At 39.9% G+C, this 27,689-nt stretch overlaps 5 protein-coding genes across 15 annotated transcripts; 2 read left to right on the top strand and 3 right to left on the bottom strand.

Annotated features, from left to right (window-relative positions):
* Window positions 1-4,625: 4,625 nt before the first annotated feature.
* Window positions 4,626-5,466, top strand: LOC116924754. Of its 2 annotated transcripts, XM_032931285.2 has the most exons (4): window positions 4,627-4,782; window positions 4,850-4,928; window positions 5,009-5,035; window positions 5,170-5,466. In XM_032931285.2, exons 1-4 carry the CDS (start codon window positions 4,762-4,764, stop codon window positions 5,325-5,327), a joined length of 285 nt encoding a protein of 94 aa, XP_032787176.1. In that variant the 5' UTR covers window positions 4,627-4,761; the 3' UTR covers window positions 5,328-5,466. The 2 variants fall into 2 exon arrangements, with proteins under 2 accessions (XP_032787177.1, XP_032787176.1); XM_032931286.2 differs by lacking the exon at window positions 5,009-5,035 and having other exon boundaries at window positions 4,626-4,782.
* LOC116924746 (2-aminomuconic semialdehyde dehydrogenase) lies at window positions 5,455-8,333 on the bottom strand. 2 transcript variants are annotated; one of them, XM_045174690.1, is made up of 12 exons: window positions 7,940-8,333; window positions 7,675-7,875; window positions 7,507-7,601; window positions 7,391-7,429; window positions 7,161-7,321; window positions 7,005-7,088; window positions 6,730-6,905; window positions 6,470-6,638; window positions 6,275-6,409; window positions 5,922-6,197; window positions 5,788-5,850; window positions 5,455-5,697 (listed from the first exon to the last, which is right to left on the bottom strand). In XM_045174690.1, the coding sequence occupies exons 1-10, from the start codon at window positions 8,140-8,142 to the stop codon at window positions 5,973-5,975; spliced, it is 1,488 nt and encodes a 495-aa protein (XP_045030625.1). In that variant the 5' UTR covers window positions 8,143-8,333; the 3' UTR covers window positions 5,455-5,697; window positions 5,788-5,850; window positions 5,922-5,972. The 2 variants fall into 2 exon arrangements, with proteins under 2 accessions (XP_045030625.1, XP_032787169.2); XM_032931278.2 differs by having other exon boundaries at window positions 5,455-5,850; window positions 7,940-8,332.
* A 213-nt stretch (window positions 8,334-8,546) lies between these two features.
* On the bottom strand, window positions 8,547-12,502 carry LOC116924748. 3 transcript variants are annotated; one of them, XM_045174692.1, is made up of 9 exons: window positions 12,344-12,502; window positions 11,681-12,043; window positions 11,444-11,559; window positions 11,100-11,333; window positions 10,879-11,025; window positions 10,648-10,809; window positions 9,701-9,812; window positions 9,167-9,405; window positions 8,547-9,108 (listed from the first exon to the last, which is right to left on the bottom strand). In XM_045174692.1, the coding sequence occupies exons 2-8, from the start codon at window positions 12,030-12,032 to the stop codon at window positions 9,206-9,208; spliced, it is 1,323 nt and encodes a 440-aa protein (XP_045030627.1). In that variant the 5' UTR covers window positions 12,033-12,043; window positions 12,344-12,502; the 3' UTR covers window positions 8,547-9,108; window positions 9,167-9,205. The 3 variants fall into 3 exon arrangements, with proteins under 3 accessions (XP_045030627.1, XP_045030626.1, XP_032787170.2); XM_045174691.1 differs by having other exon boundaries at window positions 9,167-9,408; XM_032931279.2 differs by lacking the exons at window positions 8,547-9,108; window positions 9,167-9,405; window positions 9,701-9,812 and adding an exon at window positions 9,870-10,504.
* Window positions 12,503-12,741: 239 nt separating this feature from the next.
* On the top strand, window positions 12,742-14,739 carry LOC116924753 (ras-related protein Rab-8A). 4 transcript variants are annotated; one of them, XM_045174696.1, is made up of 7 exons: window positions 12,742-12,990; window positions 13,154-13,214; window positions 13,284-13,325; window positions 13,398-13,560; window positions 13,629-13,774; window positions 14,097-14,205; window positions 14,400-14,739. In XM_045174696.1, exons 1-6 carry the CDS (start codon window positions 12,867-12,869, stop codon window positions 14,167-14,169), a joined length of 609 nt encoding a protein of 202 aa, XP_045030631.1. In that variant the 5' UTR covers window positions 12,742-12,866; the 3' UTR covers window positions 14,170-14,205; window positions 14,400-14,739. The 4 variants fall into 4 exon arrangements, with proteins under 4 accessions (XP_045030631.1, XP_045030630.1, XP_045030629.1 ...); XM_045174694.1 differs by having other exon boundaries at window positions 12,743-12,990; window positions 13,629-13,769; XM_045174695.1 differs by lacking the exon at window positions 14,400-14,739 and having other exon boundaries at window positions 14,097-14,226.
* A 13-nt stretch (window positions 14,740-14,752) lies between these two features.
* On the bottom strand, window positions 14,753-26,237 carry LOC116924743 (NPC intracellular cholesterol transporter 1). Of its 4 annotated transcripts, XM_032931271.2 has the most exons (23): window positions 25,991-26,237; window positions 25,545-25,670; window positions 23,330-23,546; window positions 22,896-23,268; window positions 22,658-22,811; window positions 22,372-22,564; window positions 21,636-21,842; window positions 20,230-20,382; window positions 19,934-20,151; window positions 19,760-19,858; window positions 19,492-19,685; window positions 19,155-19,412; window positions 18,882-19,083; window positions 18,490-18,787; window positions 18,273-18,400; window positions 17,928-18,191; window positions 17,573-17,858; window positions 17,344-17,498; window positions 16,850-17,269; window positions 16,661-16,774; window positions 16,434-16,596; window positions 15,968-16,065; window positions 14,753-15,613 (listed from the first exon to the last, which is right to left on the bottom strand). In XM_032931271.2, exons 2-23 carry the CDS (start codon window positions 25,629-25,631, stop codon window positions 15,602-15,604), a joined length of 4,293 nt encoding a protein of 1,430 aa, XP_032787162.2. In that variant the 5' UTR covers window positions 25,632-25,670; window positions 25,991-26,237; the 3' UTR covers window positions 14,753-15,601. The 4 variants fall into 4 exon arrangements, with proteins under 4 accessions (XP_032787162.2, XP_032787164.2, XP_032787161.2 ...); XM_032931273.2 differs by lacking the exon at window positions 21,636-21,842; XM_032931270.2 differs by lacking the exon at window positions 15,968-16,065.
* Between the last annotated feature and the right edge of the window lie 1,452 nt (window positions 26,238-27,689).

Consider the following 27,689-nt stretch of genomic DNA (forward strand, 5'->3'; position numbering starts at 1 on the left):
TATTTTTCTATTGGTTTTATAGTTTTTGATTTAAACGTTAAAAATCCTAAAGTAAGTTGTTGCGCTAACAGCACTGTTTTCGTTAATTTTTGAAACGGCTGGTATAATGAGAAAACCAATCACTAAATCGAAATCAGCGTTTAATTTCGATTATGCCGTGTGATTTTTGGATAATTTCAAGAGATGTCGTTTTTGGCCGATTTTGACAAAAGTGGGAAGGCTATACCCTTCCCACTTTTTCATTTTTGGCCAAATTTCAAATTTTGCTTAAAATACATGAATTCGATTCAGAATTGAATGAAAATCACGAAAATTAGGTTTATTTTTCTATTGGTTTTATAGTTTTTGATTTAAACGTTAAAAATCCTAAAGTAAGTTGTTGCGCTAACAGCACTGTTTTCGTTAATTTTTGAAACGGCTGGTATAATGAGAAAACCAATCACTAAATCGAAATCAGCGTTTAATTTCGATTATGCCGTGTGATTTTTGGATAATTTCAAGAGATGTCGTTTTTGGCCGATTTTGACAAAAGTGGGAAGGCTATACCCTTCCCACTTTTTCATTTTTGGCCAAATTTCAAATTTTGCTTAAAATACATGAATTCGATTCAGAATTGAATGAAAATCACGAAAATTAGGTTTATTTTTCTATTGGTTTTATAGTTTTTGATTTAAACGTTAAAAATCCTAAAGTAAGTTGTTGCGCTAACAGCACTGTTTTCGTTAATTTTTGAAACGGCTGGTATAATGAGAAAACCAATCACTAAATCGAAATCAGCGTTTAATTTCGATTATGCCGTGTGATTTTTGGAGAATTTCAAGAGATGTCGTTTTTGGCCGATTTTGACAAAAGTGGGAAGGCTATACCCTTCCCACTTTTTCATTTTTGGCCAAATTTCAAATTTTGCTTAAAATACATGAATTCGATTCAGAATTGAATGAAAATCACGAAAATTAGGTTTATTTTTCTATTGGTTTTATAGTTTTTGATTTAAACGTTAAAAATCCTAAAGTAAGTTGTTGCGCTAACAGCACTGTTTTCGTTAATTTTTGAAACGGCTGGTATAATGAGAAAACCAATCACTAAATCGAAATCAGCGTTTAATTTCGATTATGCCGTGTGATTTTTGGAGAATTTCAAGAGATGTCGTTTTTGGCCGATTTTGACAAAAGTGGGAAGGCTATACCCTTCCCATTTTTTCATTTTTGGCCAAATTTCAAATTTTGCTTAAAATAAATGAATTCGATTCAGAATTGAATGAAAATCACGAAAATTAGGTTTATTTTTCTATTGGTTTTATAGTTTTTGATTTAAACGTTAAAAATCCTAAAGTAAGTTGTTGCGCTAACAGCACTGTTTTCGTTAATTTTTGAAACGGCTGGTATAATGAGAAAACCAATCACTAAATCGAAATCAGCGTTTAATTTCGATTATGCCGTGTGATTTTTGGATAATTTCAAGAGATGTCGTTTTTGGCCGATTTTGACAAAAGTGGGAAGGCTATACCCTTCCCACTTTTTCATTTTTGGCCAAATTTCAAATTTTGCTTAAAATACATGAATTCGATTCAGAATTGAATGAAAATCACGAAAATTAGGTTTATTTTTCTATTGGTTTTATAGTTTTTGATTTAAACGTTAAAAATCCTAAAGTAAGTTGTTGCGCTAACAGCACTGTTTTCGTTAATTTTTGAAACGGCTGGTATAATGAGAAAACCAATCACTAAATCGAAATCAGCGTTTAATTTCGATTATGCCGTGTGATTTTTGGATAATTTCAAGAGATGTCGTTTTTGGCCGATTTTGACAAAAGTGGGAAGGCTATACCCTTCCCACTTTTTCATTTTTGGCCAAATTTCAAATTTTGCTTAAAATACATGAATTCGATTCAGAATTGAATGAAAATCACGAAAATTAGGTTTATTTTTCTATTGGTTTTATAGTTTTTGATTTAAACGTTAAAAATCCTAAAGTAAGTTGTTGCGCTAACAGCACTGTTTTCGTTAATTTTTGAAACGGCTGGTATAATGAGAAAACCAATCACTAAATCGAAATCAGCGTTTAATTTCGATTATGCCGTGTGATTTTTGGATAATTTCAAGAGATGTCGTTTTTGGCCGATTTTGACAAAAGTGGGAAGGCTATACCCTTCCCACTTTTTCATTTTTGGCCAAATTTCAAATTTTGCTTAAAATACATGAATTCGATTCAGAATTGAATGAAAATCACGAAAATTAGGTTTATTTTTCTATTGGTTTTATAGTTTTTGATTTAAACGTTAAAAATCCTAAAGTAAGTTGTTGCGCTAACAGCACTGTTTTCGTTAATTTTTGAAACGGCTGGTATAATGAGAAAACCAATCACTAAATCGAAATCAGCGTTTAATTTCGATTATGCCGTGTGATTTTGGGAGAATTTCAAGAGATGTCGTTTTTGGCCGATTTTGACAAAAGTGGGAAGGCTTATACCCTTCCCACTTTTTCATTTTTGGCCAAATTTCAAATTTTGCTTAAAATACATGAATTCGATTCAGAATTGAATGAAAATCACGAAATTTAGGTTTATTTTTCTATTGGTTTTATAGTTTTTGATTTAAACGTTAAAAATCCTAAATTAAGTTGTTGCGCTAACAGCACTGTTTTCGTTAATTTTTGAAACGGCTGGTATAATGAGAAAACCAATCACTAAATCGAAATCAGGATCAGGATCAGGAGGCTTCCGCTCAGGAGGTCTTCGCTCGCGCTCCCGCTCACGTTTTTCCAGTTTGAGCGACTTCGCTCGTCGCTCGGAGCGCCGCTCAGAGCGCGCTCTCGAAAAGAGAGCGCTCCCCCCAACTCTGAATGCGAGACGCCATTAACTGTACAATGGCGATCGAAATCGATCTCACAATAGATCAACAATAGTTAGGTAGACTCCTCCTCCCTTAAAGATCTCATCTATTCAAATCCCTCCTTCAAGTGACGATTTCTACCGCTAGATAGCTATGCAAGTTATCTATTTATTTGCAAATAAACGGACAACCATCGAAAAAGAGTTGACTAAAAAAAAAGTGGGTCAAACGGCATTCCGTAATTTACGCTAGCGCTGTAGCGTACTAGCGTGCCAACTTCATTTCCGTTTTTTCGTTTATTTGACAAATTTCAAGTTCCACGAGAGAAAACGAAGTCAATTTTCGTTATTTTCGTTAGCTTTGAAACTAAACCACAAATTTTCATACTTCACCACTGTTTTGTCTATTCTGCGGAACTGAAACACTAGGGGAAAAAAATGGGTTGAATGAGGACAAACAAGATATCCAGCAAATGTGTGTAATTTCAAATAACTTTATCTTTTAATTACAACAAAAAATAAATAAAAAAAATCCTTTCTTATTTCTTCAGTTCGGGGTCGTTTTAGTAGCCATGAGTATGTTTTGTTTATTAAATTTTATAAGTGGGAGTAAAAAAAGCAGAACAGAGGGCTAGCCCAATCTACGTAAAAAAGTTGCCATGGGATTTACCGAAGGGTATGATTGCACCACATTTCATTTGTCGGTACACGTACTACCTGACCGTTGGGTATTCACCATCTTTGTCTCGATTCCAACAACTTGATCAAGTCGTTTTTTTTTGTTGCCCCTAAGGCTATGTAAAAGTCCGGGTTTTCCAGTTTAGTTTTCATAAACTGTTTTAGTCCAGAATTTATGGCATGCGTGTGATATCGCCATTAGTATCTCTAGTCAGGCCACTACGATTTGATTATTTTAAAAAGTCACGCTGAAGTTGCATGTCCTTACCTGTCTTGTTGCGTAATCGTACTCGTTATGCAAATGTGGAGATATGCTAGCGCAAAGACTCGTTTCTGTAACAAATATTACCCGAAAATAAGATGGTTAGCAATAAAATTCGATAAACGCCAGATACAACTAATATCCAGCTGCAGTTGCATTCTCGAACTCCAATCAAACTTACCTTTAAAATGACTTCTAGAGACAGATAGATTTAGCTTGGATTCACTTTGAAGGTTACAACTGTGAAAATTAATATTTTTAACGCATTTTGACCTTGGTATTTCATGCCTGGAGGATGGCCACGTTGTTGCTTAATTCATAGTTGTAATCAAGAAAATCCAACTATTTCAGCAGCAAGGTGTACCTTGTCAGTAGTTTCACTATTCTTTTGAAAATTGTAGAGACGCATAAAATCTCAAGGCCTTTTTTCTAACATGTTAAGGCCATAAGCGAACCAGAACAATGTACCAAATTTAATCGGTCTTGCGGATCTTAAGACGATTCGGTTTTTCCATTAATTCCCATTTGTTTGGTTCACCTGACAATTGAATTAATAATTTCGCTTACTGTACATATAATTCTTCTTATTATAGTGAATAACTTGCCTCGATTTTGTTAATTGCAGACTTAAATGACAGATAAATTTAATGGGCGGAGACAACTGGTAAACAAATAAATGGCTCAAGGTTTGAAAAAGAAAACGATGAGTTGGGATGAAAATGGATTGAATTGAGGTCTTCTGGCTGATTGCCAACCACAGTGTAATTGCGTCTCTTTGCCTTCTGTCTACAAAAACCAAAAAGAATTTCGAGCGTTCGGCTTTCTTGTTATGGTAATAGTTAGTATAAGTTGGACGACGGCCTTCTTTTTCAACACTTTTATTGGTGCCCTTGTGAGTAGTAGTACCTACAAAAGTAAAAGAGCCTGCATTCGGAGACTCAGTTGACTTCACGTCTTGGCTCAGGATAGTCCGACTGTAAACAACATTTTGAAATGCACTTCACACGATTCGCGGTAAGAATAGCAAGTACTTGGTTTTCCTTTTCTACGACAGTAATATTGAATTTATGTTTTGTTTTAGGTTTTCTTTTTCACAGTATTTTCATTGGCCATTCTTATTAATGGAAAACCACAATCTGACTTGCAGAGCACAATAGTTGGTAAATAAGTTACTTTTAATTTACACAGTCGTGTTCATAACAATAACGTCTTTCGCCTTTTGTTTTTTTGTTCGACACAGATAAAGTAGCCCAGGTGTTAAACTCACGTACGTAACTAAATGCTATGTCCTAATAACGTTTAATATTTTAACTATTTACCTTAAAGAAATGATAAGCACAGATGATTCTATCCACAAATCTAACTTCACTTTAGACTAATTCCACTAAAATGTTTCTTTAGGTGACGGCTGCATCTGGAAGGGAACGTCTCCATTTTGCGATGGAGGATGCAATGTCAAGGGTCACGTTGTACGCGAAACAAGCACTAAAGGTGATGGTGAAACCTGTTTGACTGGCATTAAAGTACTTTGCTGCCCGTCTGCTCTTCCCATCCTCTAAAGTGATTAACGACATGAGACCATACTCATCACATTTTGGCATCCAATATAACAGAACCTTCATTCATTCTTCGATCGTTTTTTTTTCACTCGATAATACTAGAGGAAATTGAATAAATAGCAAAACGTTTGGTATTTCATACTTTTTAATGTAAATTAATTATTCAGAAGTGTTGTGTTACTTTTATCGTCTACTGATAATTATTCCAAACTCTACTTCATAATGTTCGAAGTGTTAAAGCCACGACCACATCAAATCAAGTGGAAAACATAATAATATCTGTAAAATTTAACGACAAAGAAAGAAGAAGCCGTTCGTTTTCCGAGCTTGGCAACAGAACTTTGATACGGATGAAACATGATACGTCAAGCTGTAAAATAAGCTGATATTATTAAATGACTGATATTATTTGATATTTTTAAAGAGAAAACCCATTAGCCATGGCATGAGTATTTGTTACTTGCATGCACGAAATGCCACGCCTCTGGTCTAAAGTGGTAATGATTCTTATACTACTCAATTACTAAAATGTAAAAAACATAAAATAAAATAAAACAAAAAAATCAAAAATTTCAAGCTAGTACTTTAACATACCGCAATAAAACTTCCAAGATCTGCTTCAGTATCGGCGGCTCTACCGGCAGATTACTGGAATTTATAGCAAATTGTTGTTTCCTCGGTATACAAATCCAGAGAATGAGAAGTCCCTTCTCGTCCAATGCCACTTTCTTTCATTCCACCAAAAGGCATATCCAAGGAGCGTATCAGCCAGCAATTAATCCAAACAGTACCAACATGTAACTTGTGAGCAACTCGCAACAATCTTTCACCACTCTGTCCCCAAACCGCGCTACATAGTCCGTACTTAACCTGAAAACAGGGAAAAAAACCATTACTCCTATGAGCTGGAACGTTAATTACGTCGAAGGCAAAATTGTAAGTGGTACATTATTGGCTCGTTCAATCACTTCGTCCTCCGCGTCAAACGGAGAGACGCACACTACGGGGCCAAAAATTTCTTCTTGCATACAAGCTGAAGAATCGGGCAATCCCGTGATAATCGTTGGTCGAATGAAATATCCCTATGAGTAGTTGTTTCAGTCACGAGTAGGTAGGCCGAATATTGTGTTTTTAAATAATACCTGGTTATGTGGAGCAGCTAAAGAAAGTTCATCGACAGTTTCGCCACAAAGAATGGTCGCTCCATCTTTTCGAGCTATATCAATATAGCTCTTAACTTTTTCCAGGTGTGCTTGGCTAACCAATGGACCCATAAAAACATCTTCCGTAGGTGGGCCCACCTTCAAGTTTCTATAAAAACGAGAATGTTCTACTTTAATTTGCAACGGAATACGAAAGGGCCGTTTTAGTCTGTTGGTATTTAGATTTTTTGGATTATTACTTGGTTTCTTGTACTAGGCGTTGAACAAATTCTTCGAAAATTGGGCGTTGAACGAAGATGCGTGAAGTACACAAGCATATTTCACCCTGATTCAGGAAGCATGAATTGATCGTAGCTGGTATAACTTTAGACAAATCCGCATCGTCCAAGATTATCCCGGCGTTTTTACCTCCCAACTATTTTATTTAAAAAATAATAATAATTTCCAGATTTCAGTACCAGTTGTGTTGACTGTTTGTTAAACGCATAACTCGGCAATGTTTTTCGCATTATACCTCGAGCGAGACTTTTTTAATACTCTTGGCGGCAACTTGTCCTATGTGACGTCCAACGTTTGTTGATCCCGTAAATGATATTACCTAAAAACAATTGACAGCGTTTGTTCTTTCCAACTAAAAACATTGATTTTTCCAATCAAGTGATATAGTTACATTCACGTCTTTGTGATTAATTAGTGCTTCTCCGGCTTTGATGCCAGTTCCAAAAACCATATTGAGTACTCCATCCGGTAAACCCACATCCTTGGCCAGTTTACATAGCATCCAAGCTGTCACAGATGTAACCTCACTGGGCTTGCATACAACACAATTTCCTATAAAATAGAGAAAGAGTATCATATCAAATCCTTACTGCCAAGAAATGAACTAGTAAGATGAAAAACCTGAAGCTAGAGCAGGAGCAATCTTGAATGTCAACAAATCTATAACAATGTAATAACAAAAGGAAACACAGGTATAAGTACTTGTGAAACATATTTCAAAACCAACCATAACTTACACAGTGGAAGGTTCCATGGGCTAATCAATGCAGCAACTCCAACAGGTTTTCTCACTGTGTAATTCATACAGCCCATTTCAGGTATGCCATTTGAGCTTCAAAAGGATGCACAAAAGAGCAGTAAGATACAAGATTCATATTGTTTGCTCTACTGTTAATATGATTTACATGTTGAGGTGGTGACAAATAGATTCAGCAAAGGCTCGAAAATTGAGTGCTGCTCTCGGAATATCCATCCTTCTTGCCAAGGCAACTGGCTTTCCTTGATCTCTTGATTCTGCAGAAGCTAGTATTTCTATATTTTCTTCTATGGATTCAGCCATTTTAATGAGGAATTTTGCTCTTTCAGCAGCTGTTTTATTTGACCACCTTGAATTGATAGCCACAATGATCTTTAGGAATACATCAAAATAAAGTAAGTTGAATTGCTTACATGGGAAACGCGTTTTTCGCATGCCTCACAGCTTCATCCACTTCGTCTGAGTCACTATCTGGAATTTGCGCCCAAACTTCCCCAGTCGAGGGGTCATAACTATCAAGATATTTGCTAGATTTGACGAAATTGCCCCCAATGAAGTTGTTGACTACAAGTGGGTTTGGGTTATCGCTAAGAAGGTTAATTTTACTCAATGACATTTTACTAGTTGGAGAATTTCGGTCGACTGACGGTCACTACAAAGGATAGAAGTTATTGTTGCTGAGTTTGTTGGTGTCCTACTGACGGTAAAGGATAGAAGGTCAACTAAAGTCGAATACCATAACAAACCCCGCGGCTAAAAAAACGTTTGTCAGATGTAAAAAAAAGTCTATGGCTAAAAAAAAACGGAGCACCGAAAACCCCGCACCGCAAAATCAAAACAACCCTCAAAAATTGAGTCGATCACCGCCCAAATAACGCGGAGCCGAGCGCTACTGATGCGCGAAAGCGAAACAAAGTATACATTGCATCTGATTATGGTGAAAATCAACGTGGAAATGTGCGCCACTTAGCCCCCATTTGGAAAACCAAAAATGCCCCGCCCCATCAGCAAAAACGTGGCCTGATTGACACGGGACGGAACCCTGGTGCGAACTGTATTTTTCAAATTTTTCCAATCACAAGGATAAAAACAAAAACGCAAAAAGTAAAATTTAGTTGGACGATTTACATTACATTCATCCAAAATATTTAAGAAACTGGTAAAATTGTTACAATGATAGCAGACAAAAGGCACCGTTTTTAAAAGCAAGAGAATAACTGATTTACTTGTTGAGCCAAAATGGTTTTACCAAGGCAAGGGTACTTTGTGGTCATCTTCACCTAACAATACAAGGACAGTACTAGAATGGGGACGGTTTCTGTTATACTGATATTTTTTTTAGAGCAAATCCAGGAAAGAGAACTGTCGAAGTGTTATACACGAAAGTCACACGATCCAAATAAATTGGTTTCTTCTCTCTTAAATGTTTCAGCCGTACTGGAGCTCTGGTAAAATTGACACATTTATTTTTTGTTTTTTTTTTTGTTTTTGTTTTAGTTTGAATTGACACGTCAGAAGGATATTCGATAGGGTTTTGTTTGCTGAGAAAGAAGACATTTCCTACTTCCGAACAGCTCAGTCCCTAAAGCATTAAAAAGATTAAGTCAAGTTTTCATGCAAATAACACAAAAACTTGTTACCTGATTTCAAACAAACGCGGTGCCATTATTTATAACAAATTAGTGGAATCCAAAATTGGGCATTCTCCAGCATACATTAGGGGCAGGCTTCGCCTTGTTGTAAAGGTGATTCTGAATGTACTGACACGGACACTGAGACGTAGCACAGTGAAGTGGTGTGGGCGGTACTGGTGAGGAAACAGGGAGACCATTTGACGTACCAGAGGATTGATTACCACCACCACCACCACCACCACCAGCTGCTGGTTTGGTTTCGTACGCACAAGTAATGCCCCGCAACAGAAGAACACCAATCAGAAATAATATAATTACTAATAAGCTACAGGCTATTCTATGGGATAACTTATTAATTGGAAAAGTTAATATATATTTATAGCTCTTGTCTGTTAAAAATAAAGCGATACCAGTTTTTGCTTCAACATTTTCATCCGCGATCGACGTCAAGGCTGTGTCAGACAGACTGAAGAGAGATGGAATTTGTCGAAGCAAAAACTCTTCGCACAAAGTGTAATTTTCAAAGAAATTAATCTGAACCTGTGGCATTGTAGGCATCGATTGCAGCGAGCAGTTGCAAGTCGAGACTTCCTCGAGCCAATCCTTTAGCCCATCGCTGGCTGTAACGAAGAAGCAATATGCCCGCCCTTGCCTACACACAAGACACATTGGCAAATACAATCCAGCAATTTTTAAAAAGTCTTTGGGGTAAGGCTGTCAAATTTCAACGTTCAAGGCAGTCTTAGATTAGTTTACACAGATTACCAAGGGTTTCTTTAATTTTTAGAACTGGTAGCTTTCTGAATGTCAACGCTCAATTGGGTACACAATAAAAAATAAAAAGTGAAAAATAACTAAATAACGGCTACCAGTTGTCACCTCGCAAAAAGAATTCTTAGAAATGCTTTCTCAGGTTCAAAGGTTGTTCCTTTTTTGTGTGTGTGTGTTTTTTTTTTCTTCTTTTGCGCGTTATGTTAGAAAATAGAAGCGCTTGCTAAATAAAATAAGAAACTATACTATTCTAAAAATAGGCCAGAACGTCAGGAGGGAAGGAGTTAAAAGCCGCTAATGGTGTTATTCGAGGGGAGCGCAAGAGCAAGAGCAACAACTACGCGGATCTTTGCGGGGTTTGTTTCTCAAATAGTCTTCAATAAACTGGCAGAGGCAGAGGGCGGAGCTATGATGGCGGGGCCGGGGATAGTTGGCGTGAGGGGCAATTCCGAAAGAAGGGTTAGCAGAATTGTAGGTATTGTAGCTGTCATCTACACTCCAATCGAGTCTGTGACGGAGGAATTCCTTGGCCCATCTTTGAGCGTAGCGTAACAGCAGCCGTTCAGCGCTCTCCTAATGTACATGGGCATGCGTTTGAAAAAACTCCAATGTACTCTCTAAAACTATTCATCCATCTGATACTATATGTAAAGGCTGTTTGCAGACACTGCCACATTTAAACGTGCACGAAGCAAAAACATTCACAAAAGGCATACTTGTTTTCGCGATATGCGAATTGGGTTGGCACCAGCCACTACAATGTCCGTATCGTCAATGTCCATTCGCTGGCGCATCTGTCTTTGGCGTTGTAGATCTTCTGCATTGGTCTCTGTACGATTTGCATGACCTTCCGCATCCAGCAATGCTTGTAATTTTCTCTATTCGAAGCCAAAAGCACTGGCAATCAAACACAGTACAGAATAAAGCCATTGTAAGACATTACTCACCACACAGTCTGTTGTATCAAAATAAATGAAGCATAGATGGGTTTTGTGACAGGAAAGCTTTCCTCTGTCATCGACACCCAGAATAATGCGGTGACGCGTTAAAGTTTGATTCGCCTTAGCAACCGCTTTTTCTAGCCCGTGGTTCATCTGCCGTTACAAAGCAACAGGCTTGAACTTTCCAAACAGGTCATTATTACAATGGTATTCTGAAAATGACTTACCTTGTTTTTCATCCACATGCAGACAAATATAGCTCCGGCATTTATGATTAGCCAAATCACACCACATCCAAAGAGAGTGATGCCTTTAGCACCAGAGAAAAGCAGCCCAAGTAAAACAATAAATGAAGCCAGAAGCCAAGCCATCAGTAGTCTTTTATAGCACAGATTGTAAGCTGTGAAGCGCACATCGTGTACCAATGTCTCCATGATTTGGACATAATCTTCGACTGTTAACTACGCAACAATAAAATTATTCAAATTTAGGTAGACAAAAAAATACGATCCAAAATAAAATATAAAAATGCATATTAGAATATTTACGGATTTAAAACTATGGAACTTACACTAAGTCCTTCTGCCATTAACTCTTCAGGTACAAGTTCTGGACGAAATTCAGCTGGTGTGATCCAAGGCCACTTTTGGTTAACAGGCAAAACAGTTACTATTACATCACCATTTGCTGCAACAAAACAAAGAACAAATCAATAAAAAACAGCAAAGAAAAATTTAAAAAAAAAAAAAAAAAAGCATCTGCCAAGTTACTACATGTGAATGCAACTAATAAACCAATTTGTACTTACAAAAACCTCTCTGAATTGAAGGGTCCACCATAGCAGCCAAATTGTTATCAGAGGCATCAAGATCATCAAGATTAATATTTCTCATTGTTGGGTTAACACTTTTTTGTAAATCTTCGCCTTGAACATCTCCTTCAGGTACTTTTAGTTGGGCCAACTGCTTCAGTTTATCAATGTCAATCTGGACACTCTCTGTGTCGATGACTGCTCCATTATAATTCGACATTGCTGGTGCAGCAGGAGGAGCCTCATCATGGTTGGACGGTTTCACTTCATTATTTTCATCAAACTGGACCCATTTTTTGTCAACAGGACTGCTGCTTCTCTGCTCTTCATTCCCCATTTTGTCGGACATATTTGTTGAACCTGAAAAAGAAAGGAGGTCACATCAGAATGGTCACTTCAGTATCAAAATTCAGACAGGAAAAACAAGAATTATTTTGTGTGCAATTCACTAAGATATATTTTAAGGCAAAGTAATGAAAAGTAACTGATTGCAATATTTTCATAATTTTCCACAAACGTATAGGAATTTTAGATATACGAGTTTCACGCAACTGTCTCTGATAGAAAAAAAAAAACTTGACCATATGTTAATCCATACTATCAATTCTCTCAAAATGCGGGAAGAACACAAAACTGGAGGGTAGAAAACCAAACATTTACCGATAGTTTTTATGACGACGGCCACACCCTTTAAAAGTTTAGTCTAACCATCAAAACATATTTTTCCATACAAGCAAGTCACAAGTTTATGTGTCTTGTATTCCGGACGTAGTCTACTACCACATACGTTGGGGGAAGGGAAAGAATAAATATATAATTAAATACGGGCTAGCTATACAAATCCCTTCTGACCAACGAGTCGAAGTTAAGAATTCGCAACTGCTTTGTAAGAAAAGACAGACTTAACGTATTTAACTATAGCAACATATTATAAAAAGATGCGATAATGAAAGGATGGTATAGCTTTGAATTTGAATAACGCTCCACTCAATTTGATTCAAAGATGAAAGATAACGGCTACAGATAAAGCCTTAAAGCGCCACTCCACATAACTGAGGCAATAGCTCTAGGCATTACCATTGACATTGCAGTACCGATATTCCTATACTCTGTAGTCTCTACTGGTAACTTTTTACCAATTCTGAATGACCCATTAAATAACGTTCTTAGAAAATTATAGAATATGGCCAAAACCTACGATTACCTTTTCAAATTACTACTTATTGGGGATTCAGGCGTTGGTAAAACCTGCGTCTTATTCCGCTTTAGTGAAGATGCCTTCAACTCTACTTTCATCTCGACTATTGGTATATGCCGTTTATTCTCCTTCCTATGTCGTTTTCCGTGAACGTTGTAACCACTGAGTCATCCATTTCATTTTGAATCACATCGGGTTGCGTTACGTCTACAAAATGTTTTATTTTTAATGAAATTTTAAGAAACCCTACTAATTTACTTTTCCTCATACAGGGATAGACTTTAAAATTAGAACTATTGAATTGGATGGAAAGAAAATAAAATTGCAGATATGGTAGGTGTCGAGTCTGTCTGAAGTTTTTAAATTATCTTTATTTTAAATTTTACACCATCATTTCCATAGGGATACAGCAGGCCAGGAACGATTTCGCACAATAACCACAGCGTAAGCCCTGAGATGATATCAAAGGTTATTGGAACCTAAAAATAAGCCTAATGACAACTAAACATTTTCTAGTTATTATCGTGGCGCAATGGGTATCATGTTGGTCTATGATATTACCAATGATAAGAGCTTTGACAACATCAAGAACTGGATCAGAAACATTGAGGAACATGCATCAGCTGACGTAGAGAAAATGATATTGGGAAACAAGTGCGATATGAATGATAAACGACAGGTAATTCTCTTCTAACCCATCTGTTGAATCCTATCAAATGTTAAACATCATTCCGGTCTCTTGTGTAGGTTTCTAAAGATCGTGGAGAACAACTTGCTATAGAGTATGGCATCAAATTCATGGAAACGAGCGCCAAGGCATCCATCAACGTCGAGGATGCTTTTTTCACTCTGGCCAGAGATATAAAAGCAAAAATGGAAAAGAAATTGGTAAGGTTACTACCTGTTAAGTTCCCGTCCACATTTTGGCTTGATCAGCAAAAGAACGATTGTTTCATCTTATTTTCCTTTGTTTCGCCCGTATTGGATGCCATTTCCCTTCTTGGTGTACAGAAGGTAATTGATTTCGTCAAAAGTGACGTTTGCATGAGCAGTTTGCACAGTAGGACAGTTGCAACGCAACATACCTCCCCTGATTTCTTCCGTTTGTTTTTTCGAAAGCCCACCTTAATTGGTTTCCTCAAATTCCTAGTGCTATGCCTTCTGGCACATTGAATGCGACATTAAACTGATTTATTCATGGATTCTATTTTGTAGGAGGCGAGTCACCCGTCAGGCAAAGGCGGAGGTCATCAGATCAAAGCCGATGAACCCCCTCGGAAACCTCTGACGTCGTGGCTCTCTCGGTGTTCTATACTCTGATTCAGTAAACGCTTAGTTAATGTGATTTTTTTTTTTTTTTTTTTTTTTTATACGAAAAATTTCTCTTGCCCTATCTTTACCCACACCTTGTATTTTTTTTGGGAACCCCTCATATAAATTAAGTAATTTTTTGTTCGGCACCCAATTGTTTTACTTCCTCTTTTTTTTTTTTTTTTTTTTTTTTGTTGCTTTGTCTAGTTGAATGGCTGATTGATAACAATCAGGTAAAAAAAAACAAACAAACAAAAAAACCAAAAAGCAGAAGGAGACAAGAGAATAAAGTCACCGCAATAAGAGGGTTTTCAATGGAGATATCCCCATACATCCTTATTGTACAGTGAAAGCATCAACTGTTTTTCAATCTACCCCTTTGCAACACAACTATCTTTTCTGGTCTTTTTTTAATGCCCACTAACAAATGTGCGCTCTTTCATGCGCGCCACAGTTCTAGATCACGTTTGGCAACCCATGACCTTCGTCACTGGTGAAACTCTTGCCCCGTTCTACAGAGTGACTAAATACAAAAAGAACTTCTTGATTTTCCGCCTTGCTTGTATGGGAGCAGTGTATGTTGAACGACCGTACTCAATTCTGATAAGCACAGGGAATAACACTAGCGACAACAAATGAGGAAAGGGTCAAGGGCAAAGGCAGGTAGACGGGAAAATTGCTAGAAGTTAATTTTCGTAAACGTGACGATATCATCGAAAATAAACAATCGGCGTTAATACGAATTATCAGAGCCGACTAGGTACGTCCACAATGGGATAATATTATTTTTTTTTTTACACATTAAATCTCAAATTGTAGGTATTATTTCATTCCACGGAAAGGGAAAAAAAATGTTCTCAGACGAAGGGAATGTTAAAAAAATTAAACCTTTTGAAATGAATTCAGAAGATGAAATCAAATGAAAAAAAAAGGAAGAGGAGGAATACTTTTGTTGAGTGACATTTACCATCCAACACTTGGAACATAAGTGAGGCAGGGTTTTACATTTACGATGATCGCAAGGAAAAAGAAAATTACAATAGCAATCTAATCGGCACACGCACCACGACACGTGATACAGAACAACATATGGGGGATAAAGGAGGGATCGTGAACCGAGGAAATGGGGATAGATAAGACAAGCGACAGTAATGGATATCGTGCTCTATGCATGATTCGCATTCCATCCATCAACGACAGTCTGGAACGAACGGCAATTTATGAGGGAGGATGCGACGCCGCGGCCACGTCAGTCTCGCGATGAACATCAACATTGGCCTTATGGCGGTGGATCTCATCATCACGTCCCTCTCTCGGAATATCAGAAAATTGCGGATAATTTAGAATTTGCGTCGGCGACGGAGACACGCCCCCTAATATTCTGTTCTTCAAATAGAGCTTATGACGATTTACGCCAGGTCCTGTAAAATAAAAGAAGGCACAATTAGTGAATCGACGTTCAAGTTCACCGGCGCATGTCAACAAAAGAGGAACTGAGCAGAAAAATAAAGAGAAAAGGTGCGAGCAACACGAATCCGAATACCTGAACCCCCGTTAACTGTTAGGGCAGTTGAACGAAACAAAAGATCGACATAAAAGCCGGAAACGAGTTAGCGTTGAAGATGAACAAAAAACCAAAGAAAAGGAGGAAATGAGTAGTAGAAACGTTGGGCAGATTAAATAACAACCCAGGCAGAGTGTAAAAATGGCAAAAAATGAAAAATGAACAGCAGGCAGGCAGGCAGTTTGCAGTGGGAGTGAGATTGTAGCCTTACGTTATTCTCGGTTTCAGCTTGGCTGAGTGTTACGTGAACGGTTCGTCGTTGTAAGGAGATGCTGTGCTGCCACGCCTTCAGCTTATTTTGAGGGGGTCCTGCAAACGCGACCATACGTTGATTCACAAGTTAGACAGAGCAACGGTACGAAAACGACCCATTTAACACACGACAAAACCCGTTTTACCCAGAAAACATTATCCCGCCGCCAACGGCAGAAACAGAACCTCGAAACGGGTCGTTTGAAGCCTTTTACTTGAATTATTTGCATTATTTTCTAAATGTAACGTATGTAAACCATCGCAGACGATCGGTACTGGACCCGTGTTACTGCCACGATTTCCGTATACCATTAGAAGTTATAGAATTTCTCAATTGGACAGATTTTCACAGATCGAATCGACAGATACATACGGACGATGACGCCCAAAAACGAAAACGAAAAGAAAGAAAAAATTGTTTTTACCTATGAATGACAGCAGGACGGGCAAGAAGATGAGACCGTGGGCGGCGCCAATCAAGACAATGCCCAAGTACATGCGGAAGTAGAACACTTGGAAAATCTGCGATTTCGCGAAAGCCAAGACGACGATTCCTCCGAATTTGGTTAACGTGATGCCAGACAAAACCTACGGGATCGGTTAAGACTAAATGATCTCAACTGGTGGAAATTTAACAAGAATGTCTTCATACCGAGCTTCCCATTCTGACAAGCGACTCTTTCGATCTAGCGATGCGGGTAGGTTCAATCGAGACGGCAAAGGCACGGACAATGTGACTGCAGAACTCGACGGAGATGCCGACAGCCTAAAAAAAAAAAAAGAAAGTTTACTGATAATGTTGATTTGGTTCCTCCAGTTTCCATTGGGGTGATGATAGTACCATGACGAGGTTGACGAGAGAAACTGCATTGAGCGTAATGTCCCACAAGTACATGAGGCCGAACATGTCGACCAAAATCATGATAATCGTGATGAGAACAACGACGGACGAATGGATGTCAAGACCGAGGAGGATGAAAGTCACCACAAAGATAGCCGCAATGGAGATGCTGAGACTGATCAGCACATCGCGCCACATCGTCAAGTATTGTTCGTAGTACACGTAGAAAATACTGTAGGGGAATACTTCCACCGTGCTGTTGGCGACTGCTGACAACGTTTCGGAAATACTATCGGAAATTACTCGTGCTTCAATCAGTGCGGAGTAGAAGTCTTTGGACGTTCTGAGGATACTGTGATACGTCATATAATAATTTGCTCCAACTGTCAAATTTTCTTGACTGCCGTTATAAACCAACGCCTAAATGTTAGAAAGAAAAAGAAAAAAAAAAACAATGTCTAAAGCTCCTTTATCTGAAACGTTTGGCTGTTTACCTGTCCATAGGCTGCGTGACCACCTTTTGGACACAATTCGCAGGGATTATCTATCAAGAAAGTCGGCAACCAGTTGTTGAATGTCCTTGTGTCGGGCCACAGTTTCTCGGTGTCGATGAAAGTTTTGTCGCATTCAACACAGTCCAGGAAAGGATCTAAACAAATCAATAACGATATTAAAAAATCAAATGCGCTAGCTAAAACAAACAAATAACAACATTATTTTTACCTGGTTGGAAGGCTGGACAGAAATCTCCGGTGTTGCCATTGACTTTACAACACTCATAGATTCTAAACCAATCTAGGTAATCGTCTATCCAGGAAGCTGGCGTAGCAGCGATGTATGAACGACTCTTATTCTTGGAGGCCAAGTAGATTTGGGTGACGAGGGAATCGGTGTCGCAGCCACGGCCGCCACAAAGTTTTTGCTGTGCACGCTGATCCGTGTAATTGTAAGAGCTTTCTTTCACGACGAAATAAACCGGGGCACCGACAGAAAGATACTTGGCGAGATACTATACAAAGGTAAATAAAAACCATGACATTTCTTGCGTCAATAAATCTATCTTTGAAGAATGACTTACAGCAAAGTAATCCAACATGTAAGAATCCTCAGGCATTGAAAGTTCTTGATCGAGTCCGACTTCCACTCGGGGCGTGAGGGCTACTGACACGCAAAGCCAGCCGAAGAAAACGACCATTACGATGGCGCGCATGGGTTTAGATAAGATGAAGGGAGCGTAGGCGTCCTGGAAAAGTTTGTAAAGGGCTCCTTCAGCGGCCACAGCATCCTTGGGGTCGCTCTTCTTGCCCACTTGGACGCAACAGCAAATGTCCAAACGATTGCTCTTTTGAATAAAGAAGAAAAAAAATATATACATCGATTAGTACCGGATATGGGACAGTGAGTTGGGTAGCATCAAACTAACCTCTTGCCGAGCTGTATCGAGAGAGAACAGGCCGATAAAGCAGGTCATCTGGAGCAAGAAGTCCAGAAGCAGGGCCATACCGGCGTAAAGAGCGAAAGCTTTCACGGCAGGCATTCCCGATAAAGCGCCTGTTACGATACAAGGATAACAACATAAGCAACTAAAGAACTTACTAGAACTTCTAAAAAATAGATAAAACGAATAGCCAATGAATTACCGAGGAAGAAACAAAATGCTTCGGATATAGAAGAAAGCAACATGGAGGGGGCCACTTCACCGACGATTCGGCCAATGTGTTCCTCGTGTTTCTCATTGGCACGGCGAGGTTCGCGTTGATAAGTTTGAACCAGGATGAAAATATTGTCAACACCGACGGCCAACACCAAGAAGGGGATAACTTCGATAATAATCAGGGTAGCAGGCACACCAACATAGCCGTAAAAACCAATCGATGCGACGACAGACAAGAGCACAATGATGACACCTCCGATACCGAGTGTAATCTTGCTGTCCACCTATGAACATGACGTAGTATATTAAAAGCTGATCAAACTCATTTTAAGTAATAATAATAAAAACCGAAAAAAAAGATGTAACAAATTTGCTTACCAATAGCCTGGAGAAGGATCGAGCTTGACCGAGAGCGATAGCAATGTACGCAAACATGATGCAATACGATATGGCAATGGTAACAACGTCCGACTGGCTTGCACGAGTCAACTCGTCTTCGATAGAACGTTCGGCCATGTAGGCGACCGACATGTACCCCGGCATCTTATTTTCTTTCCAATATTTCATGTACTCTAGAAATCTGAAAGGTAAAATCAATCAAGTTTAGTCGTTTCAATAGCTGGGGACGGGGGAACTGCTTTGAATAATTACTTCTTTTCCCAGTCTTTAGCCGGACCCAAGAGGTCTTTGTCTGCCTTATTGTTGACTATGAAAGTCAAGATGAGAGCGGTGGCGTTCATGTACAGAGATTCGTCACTAACGCTTTCATTTTCTCCATTGCGGAAACCACCGAGAACCACGTAGGGGAATGCCGGTCCACCGTATTCAGCCAAACAACCAATTTGCTCCAAGGTCCCGGTGGTTTCATTTATCCATTTGAAATTATTATCGTAAGGCATCAGTGGATTCCTGAAATGAAATGGAAAGATGTCAAACCAACGATAATGGGCAAAATAAAAATGAATATATGTTAGAAAGCACTTCATACTTGGAACAGTAGATGGCGTGATCCAAGTAGGTGTAATTATAGCCATTCGTAGTGCCAACAACGGATTTGAGCAAGTAGTCTTCACGGCCCTGCCACCAACCCAGTACGCTTTGAATGGTGCATTCGTCGACATCGGGTAACATTGGTTTGTAGCAAATTGCACCTAAAGTTGTGTTCATCTCGTCGCCAATTATCTGATTTGCAGACGAAACAAAATTTTAGTCGCCGAAGAATCCAAACGGAATTTTCAAAAAACAAAAAAACTCACGGCTTCGATATCGTGTTGTAAGTGAAGGGCTTCAAGGAGGAAGTCGAGTCTAAAGGCGGGTCCGAATCTTTTGGTGCCCGATAGGGTTTCATAGTCAAACTGTTGAAAACAAAAGACCAAATACAATATATTTAATGTGACTTAAATTTTCAATCGGTTGATTTCGCGACTCACGCCTGGAATGTTTTCCGCGTGAAGGATAACTTGCTCCGTGCGGTAGAACGGGGTGAAACTCTTGTCGAAATAATCCTTTTCTTGGCGAGAACGACTCTCTGGGGCAGCCCAAAGCTCAACTGGGTCGATAGTCACTTCGAGGTAGATAACGCCTACGGTAAGGGCGGCGGCAACTGACAAACCGAAGATAAGTACCATCCACGGCCACCTAGCGCAAACTGAAAAAAAAACAAACCGCACAGACACACAATGAAATCTTTGGGAAAGTTCATTTAATGGAGCCAATAAAAACTTACAAGTGCCCCACTCGGTGAAGAAAGATTCGAGCGCCTTCTCCATGGATGCTCCGGCTCGTTCCATGAACGAACCCTGCACGTATTCATATTGCGAGTCGGTAGACGACGTGGTAGAGATTGTCGGCTGCAGCGAACGACGTTTGACTCCGCGCGCTAAAATCGATAACCAAACGTCAGGACAAGACAACGATTTCAAAAGCCACGCTCAATCAAACTTTCGCCAAAACCCCAATCGACTAATCAAAAACATCGCCACACAATTGTTGGCGGTGCGGTCGCAAGTCACACGCGTTTACTCTCCGTTTGTGAACACAAGTTGGGAGGCGTGGCGATGCTTCGGGTCGTCAAAGAAAAGGGAAAGTTTGATGGAGCAATGTTTTTCGAGAGAGCAAAAAGAAATGCTCGTAGAATTATCAGGTTGTAAGGGAGAGAAAATAGGGGAGGGAGGTCTGGACACACACACACACACACACACACACGCGAGAAAATGATGAAACAATCGTAAAACCAGTCGATGCAAAAAGGGTTAGGTTAGGGCACCGTACACCCAACGATAGCGTAATCGTAATCAAAGCATTCAATTTAATGCCGGTGCGCATGCAAATGAAAAGAGAAAAAAAAAAAACGAAGACATTCTACGTAGAAACAGATAGTTCGTCGAAACCCCACGAGTTTCTCCAAGCCATCCACACCACCAAAATGCATGCAATAATCGTGAAGACGGTGATTCGTCAAATGTGAAGGTTCCTCCAGGACAAGTGAAACAATCAATCGCAATATGACGTCAACGTTCACAACAGGGCGATTTAAAATTTAAAAAAAAAAAAAAGGTTTTTTGGAAAATGTATCAAAGCACGTAGAAAAGTAAAGAAGGAAAAACCTATTAAAACGTACAATTATGCTTGCCAACGGGTGTATGAAACAGGGCCGGCGCGAGAAATTTCCCAACAAAGAAAAGTTCTTTTACCGCGCCCATAGACTAACGTAAAAAAATAAAAAAATAAACAATACTAATAATACGATGGACTGGCTTCTTTTCAAGTGGGTCAGTAGGTTTCGCTTCGTCGGCAAGCACAATATTGTAGGCATAAATAAACAAGGCATTATCTTTCTCTTTTCCGATTCCCCGGCTATAACCCCGCGACACAGCGTAACGCACACAACGAAACGTACAAACAAATCACACATCAACTAAAAAAAAAAAAAAGGGGGGAAAACGTGCAAAAAAAAAAGAGAAAATCCGATCGATATTTCTGTAGATCCAGCGAAGATCCTAGTTGGCAAGTGCAATTGTTTTGAGCAGGAGGGAATGGGGGGTGGAGATGAGAGGAGTAGGATGTAGAATTAAAAAGGAAAAAAATAAAATAAAACGGCGTGTTTATAAGTAAACCGGTGGATCCACCTACAATGGCTGTTTGGGTGTTGAGCTGGTCCTTGGCCAGAAGAAGTTTGCGTCGCCGAAGTGGGGGTTGCAGTGGTTTTAGGTTGGTGCAATGGCTCTACTTCATCGTCGAGGGCCGGTAGCGAGAGATTATGAGTGGCGGCGCCGGCAAGGCGCCTCCCCACTGAATCCCACCCTCGGCTGATAGTCTCCAGCCCGTCGTCCAGCATGACTACACGTACACACGACCGTTATACACAAACAAGCTTTCCGTCTTTTGGTTTTAAGAAAAGACTACGGCAACACGTACGACCGATAAAAACAACAAAATACGGACACCCATTTCGTTTAACCCTGCCCCGGATTAAACATTTGCAAATTTCATACATCCCCCAATTTAGATGCATGTTCCCGAACAGAAACGAAACCCGACAAACAGCCCTAAACTTTTAAAGAAAAGTGGGATGGAAACTCTTTAAAACGGACAGTAACCCAGCAACATAAACAACAAGGGCATGAACGGAATCCCTGATGAAATAAGCCATTTTTTGTTGTTGTTGTGGATGGGAGTGTTAATCAAGTCCCACAGTTAAAGTCATCCGTCAATGTCTTTTTTTTTTTTGAAAACACAGCAATGTCTATCTTTGAACCAAGTCTTTGGTGCTCCCATCATCCCAGTCGTTGTGAATTTTTCTCGGGCCAACGAAAATGTCGTCTCAGTCCAGCGCAGGCGATTTATTAGATTTTTGACGTTGACTTACCGACTCGATCGACGTGCCACTTCCAGAAAACAGTCACCAAAAAGGTGATTGAAACTGCGATGAAGACCATCATCATGACGAAAGAGACACCATACATAGAGCCGACAGTCCATGGCTGTGGTAGCGGTGGCCACGGTTTCGGTTTGGGGCAACTGCCCGAGCAGTCGACGCAGGAGCACGATCCACTCGTGTTCTAAAGAGACAAATGAATTTTTGTTAGTTGTTAGTTTTTTTCTTCTTAAATTCCGACTCAAAAGCCAATACGATCAAGTGTTTCGATATTTACACTAATAGCTTCGTAGCAAGGAACAGCTTGAGGGTCAAAAGCTTCGATCACATCGGGATTAGGGACCGGTTCGCCATCTGGGATGTACTGGAAGTAAATGTCAAAAGGAGAAAATCCACCGTTGCTCATGCCTTGACCCATGAAATCCAGTAACCTAGATTAAACAGGTAAAAATAAAAATCAATAAAAACCAATCGTGATTTTCACAATTGGACATTCGGCAGAAAGCGATTCTTACCGGTGAGGGGAACAATCTTCGCCCCACTGACCGCAAATGGTGGGCATGACAAGACTGTTGGACGATGGATTTGTGACTTCCTTGCACGAATCGTACATCTCTGTGACGAACGTGTCATCAATGTAATAGTTAAGCGCTTTGACGACAACCGTGGAATTTGTTATCGGTTGGGGTGTGATTGTGTGCTCTTGAGTCGTGTTGTATGCCAGGAATCGGCTGTGATGAGGATCGCACGTCATCGAGCAAAAGATCATTCGCAAGTTGCGCGCGCAACTCGGGCATCGCCCCACCAGATTGAGGGCTTGACCAAAATTCACGATCAGATCGTTGATTTGCCTCGAGTCGCAACAAAACAGCGGCTCATCTTCAGGACCTGGCGGCAATGTTTAAATCGTTAGTCGCTCAGCGGATCGTAAATTCAACTGCAGACTTACCAAACTGGTCAAAGAGTTCAGGGCACACCGATTCGAGGGCTTGTAGATCGGTTTCCCCAATTGGCATGGCATCGCCTTGGTAGGCGTAGTTGTAAGCGTAGTCACAATCATTACACGTGCCGTACCACATGCAATGGCCCTGGCTATCTTTGCTGCCATTAGCCAACTCCTTCCGTGTCCAAATACTGTGATGCTGGCTATCCGATTCATGCAACAACTGGAGAGAACCAATCAAGAAAGCGTACAATTAGATGAGAGCAAAAATAAAAGAAAATACACCTTAAAAAAAAAATCAAAACCTGTTAATTTCATCACTCGTGTTTGCGACACCTGAACGGTAGCTATAAAAGACACTGGACCGAAACGTAAAAAAAAAAAACTATGCCAACGAGATGTCAACATCTAAAGCATTGCAAAAGTTGCCAGCAATCAACGCCCCGTTTTGCTTTCTAAAATCTACAGACCAGATACCCAGCAGACGGTACGTACCGTCCATCTTTTCTAAAGGCAAAAGAGGGATCTTTGAAATGGATAAACAACACACTCGTCGGGCTTTTCTCATGGAAAGTTGTGGGCCAAGGTTAGAAAAACTCAAAAAGTCTTCCAAAACGTTCCCAACACTTTCCCTTGTGCTGGCAATTTCAAACGACAGACCCATCTTTTCTCCCAAACTCAAGGTGATCCCGTGTTTGTCTAGATCGAAGCAATCCCTTCTTTAGCACTGCTTCAACCTTTAGGCGGACAGAAATAAGACTTCATTTTTTACACGACGGTTTTCATGTGTCGCATGAGAAACGAGTCAGATTTCTCTTCTCGAATAACTAAATGCAGCCCACCTGGCCATAATGATTTAAAATAGCTGTTTAGAATCATCTTGATCTTTTCTTCACCTCGTCGACCTTCAAATGGATGAGCATAAGCGTTAAGCTAATGGAATATAAAGAAGGGACTTTGGTAATAAGCCAGGTGTATTTCAAACACCTGTTAATCCTACAGACACAGAGGTGAAGGACTTGTCCATCCAACTGTTCAAGCCCTTTTGGTTATCTTCCTCTTTTTTTTTTTTTTTTTTTTTTTTACACAAGGTCGATCTCTCTTGTTAGCCATAATAATCTAATCAGTTGACTTTCATTTTTTTTCTCCACTTTTTTTTATTTGTGTATTTCTTAAAAAGACACAATTTATCTGGGAAGCTTAAGGGGAGAAAAAAAAAATTCAGATTACAAAATGTGTTCTAGAAAAAAAACTAAATAGGTGGCGGCTTTCGAAAACTCGTTCGGGATTACGCTTGGCCGATTCTAGACTTTTACTAGAGGCAATAGGTGGTACGACCTTGAACGCGTAACTCGCACAAGACACAACAAACCAGTTGGTAACGCATTCCAAATGAACGACCCCCCTTCCCCCATATTTTGACTGAACAACCAGGACGAATACCACGCCTGCACAACAATTGTGAGCCTCAACGAGAGCCAAGAAAATAAAAGGCTGTAACACAAAAGGACGGAGAGGCTAGAACATTCAGTGAAATAAATGATGCACCATCAAGACCATAAAAGAGATGACGTTAAAGAAGCTTCGTGCCCTTGAATCTGAACCGCCTCAGGTGAAAGGCATCTTCAAACATGCCCAACAAACTTTTAAAACTATGCTCACGATGTTATGTATGTTTGTTTCTGTTGGTTAAAGATTGGCCAATTGACAATCGCAGTGTCGACAGTTGACCGGAAGATGGCCATCAAATACAACCCCCCTCGCATACGCGATATCCGCTATCTGTGTAGAATATATACGTTGGTTAATCGAATGTTCGAGACCAAAGGGATTTTCTGACAACAAAAAAGGTTCAGTTTGGTTGGGCAATGCGATTTGCTTCTTCGTTTGTTGCGAGACACGACACAACGGCTTAACTATCGATCGATGGACGGCAATGACGTCATAGCCGGACTGAATAGTCAGAGTGCGTCTTCTTGTTTGTATGCGCGCCTGTCTGTATCTACCACCGTCGGGTGTGTAACACTTTTTGGAACTTCTTCAAGGTTTCTAGGTCCCGCCCCACATATTTTTGCCCACTTTTTTCGCAATTGCAACGCAAATGGAATACGCCACGTCGTGTTCTTTTCCGTACTCCTACTATGACATCAGTCAAATAGGTACACAAGCGAAGGAAACCGGTCTTAAAGATTAGTGAATTATCTTGTTCTTTTCCACTTACTTCGAGATCGGCAGTTTCGGAGCAAACCGGGTTGTACCAAATAGCGAGCAGTGCCAAAACGAAGACAAAGACCACGTCTCGCCCCATTCTATTGGTTTTTCTGTTCTTTCAACTTTCAATCAATACCTGGAAATATAAAAATTTAACGAAACATGTCAGCAAGGATTTTCTAGTGGATTCTGACGCGATTGTTAAGACGCCGAAGGAAAGGAGGTGGGGGAGGTATGTTTTGGGGACAGAAGGGAGGAAACCGGGGGGGGTAACCGGAAAACAGGAGATTGCCAGCTGACAGTTAAGTAACTTGAACAAGAAAAAAAAATACGTTTTTAAGCCGTTACACGAAGACCGGGAAACGGTTCTCGGTCATTAACAGCTTCTACTCCCACACAAGCCGAGTTGGACTCGATTTACGAGTCAAAACAAAATGGCAGCAGACTTGTACTTACTCGTTTAAACTGGTGTGGTATGAGGCTGTTGACAATCACTATTTCCACGACACACTGGTGCCCTAGCAAAGCAGTAAGTTTTTCGCACAAATTTTAGGAATTTTTCGCTTCTCTGTGGCTAACCCTATGACGCAGGAAAGCTAAAAGAAAACTAAAACTAAAAAAACTTGCACAAAAAAATGGCTCCCGTTGAGGGGAGAGGCGGCCAAGCTGTGCCGGAGGTTGGGGGCAGAATGGTTGCCGTTCGACCAAGTAGAGGCGCTACTATAGCTTATAGTTCGATTTCTCTACGCGTCAAGCGCCACTTCGAGCGGCATGCCGTTTCCTCCAAATTGTGAATAGTGTACCCTCCTATTTTAGTTTGATGGAAAGGATGAAAATTGTCTCATCGGCGGGATTGCATGAGGATTGATGACGCATATTGTTGCTCCTCCTCACGCGGAAGTCCAACGAGAAATCTTACATAAAATATCTGAAAGTGTTCTTCGCTTTGGTTTCTTTTTAGCATACCTCCCTCATCCAAGACAGCGATTCTAAAAGAGAACAGGATAGAAAATGATAACAATGTACAACACCATGTCGAGCTTTGAGCCCTTCCGTGACATTTATCCAATCGTCCTTACCATTTGTCTTCCTCATTCGATAACAATTGTCTTCGGCATTGACTCCCCTAGCCAGAAAGAAACAAGACAGAAGCTCAAATGAAAAAACACCAGTAGCTAACGAGCCAAATGATCTGTTCGCCAACGCCTCATTTCTTTCTTCTTTACACTCGTGCTGGTTTCAGGTTATTTAACTTTTTCGAATAACGAAGAGATTGGCAGACTTCTGGTTTCATTGTGGCTACAATGTCAATGTCTCTGAACATGTTTACGCGCGATAAGACGAACAAAATTCGTAAAGCTGCTCGTGCATTTTCGGCCTTTGGCTGTCTGACGAAGGGTCGTTCAATGGCAAATAGAATTCGTAATCAGGGCATCGATCCTTCACGGACGTCATTTCATCAGAGATTAGGTTTATGTCTCCAGTTTTTTTTTCGATTTTGACGGATTAATCCATGCATTGTTTTATCTTTATTTCGTAGGCTCTTAAGTTTTCTTTCAACTTTCATCAAGTCCAAATTGAAGGACGAAATCGTTCTTTCGACAGAAAAAGAAAAATAATTCTGTGACCATTAGCAGCCGCTATGTGTATCGGGTTTTGTCGATATTGGGCCAAGTTGATGTAGAGGGCAGGCCTTCCCAACGCCCATTGAGTCCAATTGAATCTGTTAACAATATGGCCGACAAGATAACGTTTTTTTTCTGGCCCCGTGCGAGTTCAATCAAGTCCATCAGTTGATTGATAAAGAGATCACATGCATTGATGGCCAAGTAAAAGGAGATTTTCAACAAACAACCCTCTAAAGATGATTGATAAAAAAAAGAGGTTCTGTTATTCATTTCATAGTTAATTCAAACATCATTCGTTGCCACAGAAAAAAGTAAGCAGCACAAGTGCCAAATTAATGATTCCATCGTTACTACGCATAACACGTTCCTCGTACACGTGTCAAAAGCCACTGACGAATTGGCGATTGCGAAATGGCAGCCCAGACGATGCCGTCTCGACAACTGTTTTATTTTTAGAAATGTGAAAAATAAGAAATTTCGATTGTTTGTGTTGCTCAGCTAAAAAAACGCGTCAAACTAGGCACCTC

This window comes from Daphnia magna, linkage group LG6, assembly GCF_020631705.1.
Source record: "Daphnia magna isolate NIES linkage group LG6, ASM2063170v1.1, whole genome shotgun sequence".
NCBI lineage: Eukaryota > Metazoa > Arthropoda > Branchiopoda > Diplostraca > Daphniidae > Daphnia > Daphnia magna.